The 14334-nt window shown below is 40.9% G+C and overlaps 1 protein-coding gene across 3 annotated transcripts in view; it reads left to right on the top strand.

Moving 5' to 3' along the window:
* Positions 1-14334, top strand: part of hdac7a (histone deacetylase 7a) — a 72060-nt gene that overhangs the window by 38915 nt on the left and 18811 nt on the right. For all 3 annotated transcript variants that reach the window (XM_034196364.1, XM_034196363.1, XM_034196365.1), the window contains 10 exons: positions 6036-6226; positions 6338-6428; positions 7631-7748; positions 8298-8395; positions 8731-8853; positions 9044-9153; positions 10448-10549; positions 10834-11005; positions 11462-11658; positions 13272-13475. In XM_034196364.1, the coding sequence (XP_034052255.1) occupies positions 6080-6226; positions 6338-6428; positions 7631-7748; positions 8298-8395; positions 8731-8853; positions 9044-9153; positions 10448-10549; positions 10834-11005; positions 11462-11658; positions 13272-13475 (1362 nt within the window). In that variant the 5' untranslated portion in view covers positions 6036-6079. The remainder of the gene's footprint in view (positions 1-6035; positions 6227-6337; positions 6429-7630; positions 7749-8297; positions 8396-8730; positions 8854-9043; positions 9154-10447; positions 10550-10833; positions 11006-11461; positions 11659-13271; positions 13476-14334) is intronic.

Below are 14334 nucleotides of genomic sequence, written 5' to 3' on the forward strand. Positions count from 1 at the left end.
ACTCACACATAGACATCGTAGTAACACAGCTGCATTCTACTCCAAGCAGGAGGAGAAATGGATGAAGGGAGTGATGGAGATGGAGTCAAGAGGAGAATGCTTGACTTTCTCAGTAGTGTCAGGTTGTCCAGTCCTTTCCACTCTGTCTCCTGCTAAATCCTTTACCCTTTTTCTTGTCTTGTTATTTTGGTCTGACTTTCCGCTGCCTAAAACAGCCTTCATTTGCATCAGACTTTTATTGTACTCACAGATCCCCCGAGGTAACAACATCTTTATTTCCTGAAAGTATCTTAAGCCTCTAAAAGGTGTCGTGTGATTTTGACACACTGGTGGACACGGTACAGTCAAAACAGAAGCAGCTATATTTGGACCTGTGAGAAGACACTGAGTGGTGGCGTCTGCACAGTGGGTTGTTGACTTTGAACAGCCTGAGTGTCTACACCAGTGGCACTAAGCTCGCTGTCAGCTCCCCTTCATGTAGAGAGAGGGACTTATCTGCAGGTTGATGCAAGATTGCTGACCGACAGGACTTTCTTGTTTTTTTATGATGGTCTGTCCATTTTTTTCCAACCAGATTGTGCATTATGGAAAAACTACTGGATCGCTTTGTATGAAACTTAAAGGTGGGGTAGGTAAGTTTGAGAAACCGGCTCGAGATACACTTTTTGTTATATTCCATGGAATGCTCTTAACATCCTGATAGCAATGAATATCTTAAGTGCTTTCACAAAAAATCCATAAAAAAATGTCATCTCTGGAAGCCGTGGTACTGTAAAAAGCACGACCAGTTATTTTAGCCGGCCCGGCTAAAGTAACTGGATGGCCTACCTGCCTGTCAGCCTTCCATCTGTGCACAAACTTATCTTGTGCCCTCATTGGTCATGTGCACGTTCGTGTGTGTTGGAGGAGGGGCTCTGTAAGGAAGTGGCAGATTTCTTCCGGCTGTGTATTTTCAAATTCTAGCGCACTACCTACCCCACCTTTTAATGGAAGGGTGTTGCATAGGCCAAGGAAGAACCCGTTACATTTTGGAGCCGATCCAGATTATGGCGTTGATGCACAAATGATGATTAACTTGTGTAATCATTGGTCAACATTCAAAAGTGTTGAAATAGTTGTACAAATGACACTAGAAACACTCAGTTTGAGAAGCAACAAAGACTCGAGGAGCTATCAACGTCTCTTAGCAACAAAATACAACTTTAATTCATTGTAGCTTTTTTGTTCGCACAGAAGTCAGAAAGCACTCTTAATCTAACTCTGGAGATGGAACCCTCGCTCCCTCAGTGCCATTCTAGTTTTTTAGTTCATTATTATTGGGTATTTTTTCCCAATTATTTTGCCCTTGTTCTCTTAACCTTCATCCTGTCAACACCTGTCCATATAAGGGAATAAAGGGAGTGAGAGATAGAGGAAAATAGAAACAAAGAGAGGGTCAGAAGACCTTTGTATATCCTCGTCTTACCTGTAGAACGAGTCCTGACTAAGCAGATGACAAGTTACAAATAAAAGAATGGAAAGGGGAGGAATCAGTATGAAGGGATTACCTAATGTCTGGCCGCTCTGTCAGTCAACACACAAGTACAAACACACACACACACACACACACACACACACACACACACACACACACACACAAGAACATGCACAATTATTTCATGTAGTCTGTATGGAGAACATGTTCCTAATCTACCTAATCTTTCCGATAAATCAGCAACTTCCCAATGGTCTCTTTAACAACTGCACGCTTTATCTCAGTGTGTCGTTGGTGATTTCCATAATGATGCATTGAAAGACACTCAAACACACACACACACACACACACACACACACACACACACACACACACACACACACACACACACACACACACACTGTTTCAAGAGGACTAGACCTGCGGTTACAACAATCGCATTTTGATAACACAACGCACAGCACCTGGTCCAAAATGACACATCTTGAGCAGCTAACACTTGAACAGTCTCTCTAATTAACTGTTGTTTACATTGCTTTAGAGTTACAACAATGTTTTGTATATTATAGCAACTCTAGTGAAGTTCTATGAGTCTCTATACCCAATTTTATACGGTGGTCAAAAACAAAAACAAAAATGAATACATGTAATTCTATGTACACTCCTTTTGTTGCTGTGGCATACTGCTTTTGAAAATGTATAAAATAATGTCATAATGAAAAACAAACGCCATTTTTAAAGAATAAATCTTAAACACATACTAACCCCCTGATCCCACCAGTAGCGTCTGCGCTGCGTTGCGCTGCGTTGCGCTGCGTTGCGCTGCGTTGCGCTGCGTTGCGCTGCGTTGCGCTGCGTTGCACTGCGTTGCGATGCGTTGCGCTGCGGCGTTTTTAGCGATCGCGGCCACTCTAGTCAATGGGTGCTATTCCACCAGACACGCTGCGCCGCGCTGCGCCGCGCTGCGCCGCGCTGCGCCGTGGCTCGAAGCGTCCCAGAAGCTCCTCGCCGCAAGGAATTTCTAAAATATAGGATGAATCCTATTTTTGACGCGGCGCAGCGCGGCGCAGGCAGGAAGTGGAATGTTCATCCAACAACTGCGAGGCTGCACACAAGACGCTCCGCTTCCGCAACGTTTTGAAACGCGCCTGGTGGGTTAGGACGCAGGAGGAGGTCGCAGCGCGGCGCAGCCGCAGCGCAGACGCTCCTGGTGCGATTAGGGGGTAATGTAACTTAATGAAACCTTGCTTTGTTAATGTTATCTCCATTATTTTGCCAAGCAGGTCCGTGTTGTTATTAAGCTAATCTATTGTCGATTTCAGCGCAGAATAGTTGTGTACCAATGATTACATTATCATCAAGAACATTATCAAGGGAAATGAAGGGACAACTGGTTCTCAAGCCCCGAGAAGCAGTTTAAAAAAACACTACCATCACAGAATGTAGTCATCGACTTGGTCTGTGTCTGCACGTGCACGCATGCTTTTGTGTGTTATTCCAGTACATGCCTTCCCAGATTTTTTTTCTGCACATGAAAACAGTGCTATTTAAATGCAAGCAACACAAAATCACAACCACAGGGTCAAAATGTGTTATTCTTCCCGGAGTATGGCACGCAGATGTAATGAACCTTGACATAATATCCTTGTTTAACAGAACTAAAAACATTACAGCCTCACATTACTCGGAGAGACCCAAGAGAGGAAGACTGTGGAGGGATTAAATGTGGTCGCAAAGGTCCAGAGACCTAACCGCTACACTGTTTCTGGACTTAAAGTCATGCTGGCTACATGGGAACCTTGTTATTATCAGTTATTCTGAAAGACCTCATACATCCACTGACTGGGCAGCAGGGTGGCTCTGTGGTCAGACGCGTTATTTCTCTATTGAAGGACCCAGTTTTATGTACAGCAAAGAGTCATTTGCAAAAGTATCAGAACACACAGTGTTAAGTGAGAAACCTCTTTACAGCAGTGTTACATTTGTGAAGACAAACTATGACTAAGTCTGTCTTCACACATTTATTCCAAGATGAAGCTATTATGAGCCGCACTGACATTAAATACACTGAAATTAGAAGACACGTAATACTCTGTATAATCAGATAAATAAATATCAACAGTTTCCATCAAGATAGTCCTCAAATGCCAAGACATTATTAACAACTTCAAAAACAGGACTATTGTACTAGTGATGATCAAAACTACCAAGTACAAGGACCAAAGGACTAAGTCACTAAGACTTAAAAAGAAATAGGAAAACTGGTGTTTAGTCTATAACTCACGCTCTCACCTTTGTTGACATATTAGAGCCCTCCTCAACACAATACATTCTTAGTTGACTAACATACCAATTTGTTAACTTTAATCAATTATTTACAGAAATGTAAAACTGAGTCTCTTCACAAAGAATCACGAAAAGAAAACCAACATGACCTCTTTAAAAAAAAGGGGGCACCCATATGACATACTTAATAATATTACTGCTAAATCCTTTTACCCTGCTTTCTCAGCACTTTCATTATTACATCCATTTCTGTCGGCTTAACTGGAAACTGGAGGTGACATTACTGGGTTGCTCTACAAGTGTGTGCTTTCCCCTCGAGAAACAAAAGGCCCTGTGTAGGTAAATGTTGGACTAGTGTATGTTTTGCTATTTATAACCCCTGGGAGGCAAGGCATAAGAGACTGGTGTTCCCGACTGTGTGTGTTTGTCTGTACTGTAGCAGCCTTTGTTTCCTTGTATAAGCATGTTCTCCTCTCCTCTTCCTCAGAATAATAGCTTTGTTATTCCTTGCTGTCATTATAGAGAATGTGTGTACATAGCTGCTGGTGTGTGTTTGTGTGTTTGCCAGAGGATTTCTGTCATTCCTGCCACGGCCGGCATTCAGACTGTCTCTGTGAATTCGTACCTCCTAATATGGAGGAGGAGTTTTGACACTGCACACGCACGCTGCTGTGTCACATGACCCAAAGCAGGGATGCTAATGAGACCAGTAACTCAAGCTCATTGTGTGTTTCCACAGGTATAGAAGCAACACACATATCCCTCTTTTGTATATTCTATTATTTTATTTTCTATCCCCTTTCAGCCATTTCCAGTGCTGCTGTTGGCATCAGGCCAAGCCCCTCAATGAGTGACATTTACTTCACACACTGCAGCCTGACATCTGAGCGCCAGGCACAGCAGCACGGAGATGATGTCACACAGAGTTATTTCAAGGCCCGCTCTGTGTGTGTTGTAAAGTGTTGGTTTGAGGCAGGTTTGTGCAATAGGTGTTTGCTCAAGCCTGTCTTGTGTGTGTGTGTGTGTGTGTGTGTGTGTGTGTGTGTGTGTGTGTGTGTGTGTGTGTGTGTGTGTTGTGTGTGTGTGGTGTGTGTTGTGTGTGTGTGTGTGTGTGTGTGGTGTGTGTGTGTGTGTGTGGTGTGTGTGTGTGTGTGTGTGTGTGTGTGTGTGTGTGTGGTGTGTGTGATGTGTGTGTGTGTGTGTGTGTGTGTGTGTGTGGGTGTGTGTGTGTGTGTGTGTGTGTGTGTGTTGTGTGTGTGTGTGTGGTGTGTGTGTGGTGTGTGTGTGTGTGTGTGTGTGTGTGTGTGTGTGTGTGTGTGTGTGTGTGTGTGTGTGTGTGTGTGTGTGTGTGTGTGTGTGTGTGTGTGTGTGTGTGTGTCAGACGGAGTTAGCGATAGAGTTTCTCACACAAGGAAAATAAAGAAAGAACTTCTCAATTTGTAACCCTTCTCTGTCTCAACATGTACATTTCCATTTGATCTCTTTTAGTTTGATCTGCAGTTTGTAATTACTGTCAGGAAGTTACTTTGTTGGTTTGAAATCATTTCGGCCCAAAGCATTTTGGGCTAATAAGGATGCAAATGTTTGTCATGCATGGTTTTTCTATTACAGAAGGAAGGAAGGAATTTTTAGACCTTATATTTTTTACAACTGTTTCATATATTTAAACAAATGTTTTTTAAACACACAATATAAATGAAAAGAAAAATACTACACCAAATAGAAACCTTAAACAAAACAGGAAAGGAACAATGAATAAACAAGCAACCACTACAGAGGAGGACAACAAAGTGTGAAAAAACAGTTAAGGAGATTTTGGGAATTAAGAAAACATAAAAGCGCCGAGAAAAATCACATTCATCGATTTCCTTTACGTGACAATGGCAGGGATATTATTCTCCATTATTTTCATTCTGAATTGATTGTAATCATGATGACTGAAACATAGTTTACCCAGTAACTGTCTTGTCTTAAGTAAGGTTTACTCTGTCACAGTATATTAAATTGAAACATAAGTCTACTGTGTCAGATAATTCACTGATCTTCAATTTGTTTGGATCTACAACAATAACACAACATTTTGAATGAGCTTTGTCTCCTTATATACTTTTTCTATTAGTTATTTATCACATCATTCTGTTGTACTCAAAACTGTGGTTTGTTTAGCCTCTGTTTACATTGTTTCTCAGGTGGGGTTTCCCTCAGTGTTGTGTATATCCACCGCTCTTTGTTAGGGATGAATCAAATTGACACCACCCTCTCCTTCTTTCCCCAGACTCCCCAGTAGCAGTGCCGGTGTCGTGTGCGGCCTTGTTTCCCATGGACCTCAGGGTGGGAGAGCGGGGGATGCGCCCTGGATCGGACACGGCGCTCCTCACCCCTCTGCACCCGCCTCTACTCCTCACCCCCTTCTCCCCTCAGCCCCGCACCTCCTTCTCACAACAGCAACTGCACCAGCACATTCGGGTAAATGATGTAAAAGATAACATACCCTATTAAATCTCTGAATAAAGACCCATTTGTTTGGAAAAGGTCCATAGATTATGTTGCTATAAATAAATGTGTGTTTCTTTGCAGTTTAATATGGAGCAGAGGAGGCGAGAGCAGGAGCACCACGAGAAACAGCATGAGCTTCAGCAGCTAAAGCACAAAGACAAGAGTCAACAGAGTGAGTCACACACTTATTTAACGTTGAGTATGTTACTACGCCTTTCAGTTTACATCTGAAGTTGTAATTTAATATCCACTGCACGCTATATAAAGCTATTTTCATGGTTTTAAAAGTAATTATGGCCCAGAGTGCTAATCTTAACCTAAGAGGAAAGTCCCCGTAAGAGTTCATGTTCATCTTTATTTAACGGTGTTACTCCACTTCCAACCGGCTTTGCTTTGAGATGAGACCTAAATATAACCTGACAAGTGGAGCTACAACAGTGGAGTTAAATTTAGCGCTAGGTCTGGGCAAATAATGTCACTGGGTCAATATTGACTTGATCACTCCTAGCACCTCCTGTCACCTCCGTGTGCACACAACGGCACACACAGAAATTGCAGCAAACATAAAGTCCCTTCCGCACTGACATTTCCGGGAACATTTCCTGCTTGGGGTCATGTGTGAATAAGAGTAGGGATTCATATTCAGAGAAATCCTGTACTGCCAATTTCCCACCTCAAGACCTGGTAACCTCAGCCAGTACAATAAAACAGTGACATTACAGAGACTTCCACTTAAAGGTCTACGTCTCCGTCACATGGAGCAAGCAAACCAATCACAACATGCCAGTACTTGTTAATTGTCTTATGTTGAAATAAATAAATTACAAGAGTATTGCTAGCCATGTTCCTGAAAGTAATAAGAGACAGCTTCCTTAGTCACTGCTGAGTCTCGCATTGGCCCGTTGGCCATTGGCCCTTATTGAGAGATGCAGACTACAAATCAACAATCGAACGAATTTCACATGATCTTGTGCTGACATGTGACATGTAGCATTGGCCATACATACACATACATCCTTCTTCTTTTTCTTCTTCTACTACTACTTTTCTTCTAATGATTTTTATTACAGACTTCTACTGGTTGTACTGCCATGGCATGTGTTGAAAGGCACATGAAGGAAATGTTCCTGAATATAGGGCATCTGTGAGTAGTGGAAATCCCCAACGCTGCCTTAGAGGTGATCCCAGTCATTGACAGGGTAATATGTGTGATAGAGGCTTCAGAGATGGCAGTGACCTAACCCTTCATCCAACACTAATGTACTCTGCATGAGCTCTCCTAAGTATTGTTCTTGTGATCTTTGACCTATATTTTATAACTGTGATGAAGCAGTAGGTGCGTCCTTCGTCTGAGTGTGTGTTTTTGATTGACAGGTGCAGTCGCTAGTTCCCTGGTGAAACAGAAGCTGCAGGAAGTGATTCTTAAGAAGCAGAAACAGGCGCTGGAGAGAACAACCTCCAACACGCTAAATGGAACTCCTATTGCTTACAGGTAACACACAATGCATATCAACTGAGCACAAAGGGGGATTATCAAAACACTACACAAAAATACATCATGAACACATTGATTATAAAACATGTCTGAATCGACACTCCACAGTCTGATCATTCTTAAATTGCCCTTTGATTCCTTGTCAACTCTAAAATCTGAATTTAAAGATTTTTCACTTGGAAAGTACTTGTATGTTTGCCTATATCTGATAAGCCTGCATTTTGCAACTTGTTTTAGACGATTGCCAATACTGATACAAATATACATACTTTGTTTCCACCTAATTGCAGAGAACAGGAATTCTCACTTTTCAAAATATACACTTTCACTGAACAAATAAAGAAAAATAACCTAAACTTAGGTAAAATTATGACATGCTGCAATTATGTGTATGTAACAAACCAAAGGTCCTGCTCATGTTTGGCCAATATTGATATTTCCTTTTAAAGCCTTCTTCTACCAATGACTTGCTCATATCCTCATGCCCCCCTGTTTCTACGCCCTAATGGTTGTATGTTCAATTGTGTGTGTGCCTTGTGTTTTCAGAAAGCTGGGCCCAGACCCCAGTTTGTCCTCCCAGGGTCCGGGCTCCTCTCCATCTCAGCCTTCTGAAGGATCAGAACGGACGCCACTGCGCAGAGCAGGTAAACATCTAACATCCAACCGTCACTGTGACTGAATCAGACTCATTCAAATGTTCAGGATAGAAATGTAAAAAGTATGAATTGAAAATGTTATTATTCAAATGGCAAGTCTCAGTCTTTCCCAACCAACTTGTTACTGTGTTTGAACAGTTGTTTAGGAACCTTTCGTCCCACTCCCTACTTCATACAAAAGGGTTGCAGCATTGATAAACTAACCAAAATACAAGACACATTTTTCTTGCGTAATCACAGCCTGTCATCTTTTTAGGGTCAACTTTATGGTTGACAAGAAATTGCATGAAGTAACATTCCCCCTGTTGCTTTAATTTGTTTAGCGTCAGAGCCCAATCTGAAGGTGAAACACAAGCTGAAGAAACACCTAAACACACGCAAGAGCCCGCTCACCCGCAAAGAGAGCGCCCCAGCCACTGTGAGGCACCGAGTGCCTGACACACTGGGTAAATACACTCACACACATCGGAGTGCTGATGCATGAATGTTATTTCATACTGTGTTATTATTCAGTGACTTTTCATTTTTTCCTCCTATTATTTTAAGAAATGATGTGCTGATCTGATCAAATGTAATGTAATGGAAATATGATAAAGATGCAGAACCATATTGTCCACACCGCCTGTCTCCCTGCAGACTCGTCCCCCAGCAGCGGCAGCACTCCGGCCTCCGGCTGCAGCTCCCCCAACGACAGCCTGCCCCATGAGAACGGGATGCTGCCCTCTGCAGGCGGCCTCTCGCATGAGGTGAGCAGCAAACATGTTGTTGTTAATACAATAAAACCAACTAAAACACAGTGATGGACAGTAACTAAGTATATTTACTCAAGTATTCTACCGAAGTTCAAATTTGAGGTACTTTACTTGAGTATTTCCTTTCCATGCCACTAAATACTCCTACAATTCAAAGGATAATGATGTACATGTCCTGCACTACATTTATCTTACAGCTGTATTTACTAGTTACTTTAATAATTAAGACTTGTTGCATAAAAAACATTTTTGGTATGTATTTAAATATCCAACAGTTTATACAGTTAAAGCTACATGATTAGACATATGATCAGTTAGCAGACTGAGTCGTAGTTTATTGGAATCTATTTACATTTAGGTATTTTTTTGCATGAAGTACATTTATCAGATTATGCTTAATTACTTTTACTTAAGTAACATATTAATTGCAGGATCTTTAATTGTAACAGAGTATTTTTACACACACTGTGGTATTAGTACTTTTATTTAATACCAAAAAGTCCATGCGTATAGTGTTAGAAGATAAAGTCATCTTCATCTGAGCCAGATGCATCCTACTCTCAGTTTCTCCTTGCCTATTTTAGTTTACATTTGTAGGCAGTTAGTAGTGCAGAGTACACCTCAGTACACCTCTAAACATTGCATTTACTTAGGATTCTTTACCGGAAACAAGAAAGGTACATCACTCAAATAGAAGTTTCTCTTTAAATAGTTACGAAATCAGAGGAAATGGATAGATAAAAAGAAAAATCTAATAATCGGACAGACTCTTAAGTAAGTACACGGTTTGACCATGCCAATGAGCTGCACCCAGATGCTGAGTAATGAAATGTTTAAAACAACGACATTGGAGCACATTGAGTTTGTCAGCTGTTCATACATTATTCATTTAATCACAACCAGTCAACCTGCTGTATCACACCTGCCGCAGATTGCTGACTCGTCATTCTACAGTGTCGAGACAGCACACCCCTTTCAATGCAATAGGCTCTATTACATGACATTTGACATGTGTGGCCATGTTATTAAACAAACTAATGGAGCAATATGGCCAAATAATTATTTAATGCTTTAAACAATAAAAACGAAATGAGAAGTTTAAATTAAATATTTCTTTATTTTAAGATTTTATAATGTTTACCTTTACAATTTAGCGTAACACGATTTAAATGTAATTATGTAAATGAGTTTAACATCTTTTTTATAGGATACATAACCAGCTCATGTCTTTAATGCTAAGTTTGGATTTGAAGATAAAGGTGCTATGTTGGATGTTTGTCATCTACAGGCGCAGAGGCTGCTGCTCAGAGACGGCACTCTGGCTAACTTCACCATCCAGAGTCCCTCCACCCTGCCCACCATCACACTGGGACTGCCAGCCAATGCCAGGGTAAACACTCAACTGAAACTAATGTGTATAGTTGTTTCGTAAAAGTGATTTATTTAATGATATTTGACTAGACTAACGCAGTGATCTGCTCCATTTAAGGTTTGGATACTACAGGCAAAACAATGTTTTTTCCAACACAAATCCATTAAGCCACGCATTTATAAATACTTCATTCACAAATTTGAGAGTCTCAGTCTCAGTCCCAGACCAACTGAAGATAGTCCATCAAAGCTCAAATCAGGAAGTTATCTGTTGCTATAAAAGCTGTTTATCTGTGTGTGCAGGCTGAAGGAGAGATGTCCTCTCTCAGGCTGGGCCGGGTGCCCGTAGTTACAGCCGGGGGCTCAACGGTCTACCTCCCCCTGAGCAGAGAGGACCAGGCTGGGCAGCTGAACCCTCATCTGCCTGTCATCATCCTGGAGTCCTCGGGGCTGGTACACACTCCGCTTCTCACAGGTGAGACAACACACACACATACAGTCTACTGCACACCAAATACTGTATGTGTACTGCCAGAAGCTCACCAGTTTAGGATGTTGAAACTCTGATAAGGAAACAATATGTTTGCATTCTATAACAGATGTTAATATCAGAGTAGGATTAAGTGCCACAAAGGGAAAGTTATGAGTCTACTCTCACTATTGTCTCCGGGTTTTAGAGCACTGTCTAGTGGTTACTAGTGGTAACTACTTTTTGACAAAGCAACACATAAGTAAAATGATCTGTTATATTTTGAAATAAATGATATTGAAAGGTAAATAAAGAAGATTCAATTAAATTGATTTACAAGGCAGCAGGTGCAATTTTTACATTGCTATAGCTATTGGTTGTTCATGTCTGTGTACATACATGTTACTCTGTTTCCATTTGCAGAAACTGATTTGGTTTCTTCTCCTTTTTGTCTTCGACCAGTTCAAGGTTTAGACTCCGTCCCACTACAGTTCGACCCCCAGTTAGATCACATGGCCTCTGGAGGCGCTCATCCTCACAAGCCCCTGAGCCGAACACGCTCGGAGCCCCTCCCCCAGAGCATGCGGACCCTTCACTCACATCTCCTCCAACAGCAGCACAACACACAACTACTGGAGAGGCTATCTCACCTGGGCAAGGTATGGAGTAGTGAATACACAAACTCATGAAAAATAATCAAAAAATCGTTTTAAGAAATAGTCTTTATTGTCCCAGAGGGTAATTAGTTTTCCCACCTTTTACAAATTCCATACAGAAATACGTAAAACATACACATGGTCAAATCTACACATATCAATGAATGTCCCTCACACTTGCACTCACACACATTAGGCAAGGCAAGGCAAGTTGATTTATATAGCACCTTTCAACACAAGGCAATTCAAAGTGCTTTACAAAAATGAAAGACATTAAGAGCATTAAGAAACATATTATAAAATGATATCTAGAAAAACTCTATTAAAAGTAATGATATAAAATGACATTTAAAAACACTCATTTAAAAGCAAAGATAATAAAAGTTTCAGTGCAGTTTAAGATATGAATATATCAATTAAAAGCAGCGGCAAAAATAAAAGTCTTCAGCCTGGATTTAAAAGTAGTCAGAGTTGCAGCGGACCTGCAGGTTTCTGGGAGTTTGTTCCAGATATTTGGAGCATAATAACTGAACGCTGCTTCTCCATGTTTAGTTCTGACTCTGGGGACAGAAAGCTGACCAGTCCCTGAAGACCTGAGAGATCTGGATGGTTCATCATTTAGCAGATCAGAAATGTATTTTGAGCCTAAACCATTCAGTGCTTTATAAACCAGCAGCAGTATTTTTGAAATAAATTCTTTGACATACATTAAGATGGATTCATCTTCCTATTATACACACATGCATTTCCAAACATTTGGACTACCTATGTTGTAAATGTATTATATTTTCAATTTACACACGGCATCTATTGCACATCTGTCCGTCCTGGGAGAGGGATCCCTCCTCTGTTGCTCTCCCTGAGGTTTCTCCCATGTTCCCCTTAAACTGTGGGTTTTCTCCGGAAGTTTTTCCTTGTACGATGTGAGGGTCTAAGGATAGAGGGTGTCGTATTGTCATACTGATATTCTGTACAAACTGTGAAGACCACTGAGACAAATGTAACATTTGTGATATTGGGCTATATAAATAAACATTGATTGATTGATTGAAGATATCTTCAGAGGGTCCTGTATCTATGACCCAATGGCATTAATGGGAAATGTGTTTATTTATTACTATTATTCGTAGGGACTGGGAGGCAAATTAATAATTTTCAAAATGTAACAGTTTAACTGGCAGTTTGTTTACATATATCACTGTGGTTATTGCTTAAACATTTTTTTTTTATAAATATGAAATGCCAGTATTGTAATTGGGAAAAAATCTGAAAATGGCCGACTATAAGTTTGAAGCCAGGACTCTGTACTGAAAGACAGTAACAATAAAATGCATAATTGTTATGCTGCAATAACCTTGGGATTCAAAGTTGTGGTTTCGGTAATAGGGCCACACAGATTATTATAGATTTATTTAAGGAACTATGACTGAACTTTCAAAATAGAACGAACAACTCAAACTCTTGCCAGCATGTGCAACCTTAAACTTTAAAACAGCGATGATATATCCTGAATATTGCCTTTTAGACTGCCTTTGCTTTGCTTTGTCTTTCGAAGGAATTGTTAACTGTTTTTGAAAGTGTTATTTAAATAAAATGTTCCTTTTTTCAATCTATAGCTGATGTCTAAGTCCAGCGAGAAGCCCCGGCTGCATCAGATCCCCTCTGAGGACATGGACTCAGAGGACGGCGGAGAGACGTCGCCCACAGAGCCAAACTATCAGAGCAGAGTGAGGGCGGAGTCCCTGAGGGAGGCGGAATCAACAGCATCCAAGAGCCAGGAAGAGCAACTGAACCTGCAACATGCACTCATACTCAACCAGGTTAGTATCTCATGAGATACACAGAAATGAAACTCCACCTGCTCTTCATCAAACTGTCCTGTAGGTGGCAGCCTAACACCAGCATGATCCTCTTCCATGGTTCTGTGGTTTGACAAGCACTCATTACATCAAGTGGTTATTTCAGCATGGTATGGATACAGGTTACTGTTACTCTTTCATAAAATGTGTCAGTCACTGATCAGACAAACCACACAGTGAGGAATCAGGCTTTGTTGGAAGCTAGTGAATAGTTTTACTAACCTGTTTTCAAGGGAGAAAAATTACTTCCAGATTCAGAGCAACTTGATATTGAGAGACCCAGACTGCTCTCGATGGAGCAGGTCAGATCAGAGCGGCTGAATAAAACCATCTGAGATTTTATTGACATTAAGCTGGAGGGAGTTATGTGGCTTCCAGCACTGTATATCAGTCTTGAATACAGATCACTTAGAGAGCCATGTACAGCTGCATGCCACATGTGTAGCGATGGAACTCAATGTTATCCTCATAACATTCAGAGGTGGCCAAACCTTCAGATTTTTGGCCATACAGAAAAATGTAAGGCGTCATTGGCCAAGCCTTAGTAAATACATAGTTCTGTACCATTATCACTAGAAGGAATTTGTGTTTTTAGACACAAACAACCCATGTACTGTATCATAGAAATGTATAAAAGTGTCCATCAACATTACTATGCAGCGCTTACAGACAGGTACATATTTCACATTAGTATTTTATTGGTGGGCCCACACATACTTATAAGTGTTTCTGTATCTGCTGCTGTTAGAATCAATTTCAATTTAAATAATGTAATACTTTTTAACTCTAATACCGTGCATAGTCTAAGAGGCCACACAAA

This window comes from Gymnodraco acuticeps, unplaced genomic scaffold (genome assembly GCF_902827175.1).
Source record: "Gymnodraco acuticeps unplaced genomic scaffold, fGymAcu1.1, whole genome shotgun sequence".
Lineage (NCBI taxonomy): Eukaryota > Metazoa > Chordata > Actinopteri > Perciformes > Bathydraconidae > Gymnodraco > Gymnodraco acuticeps.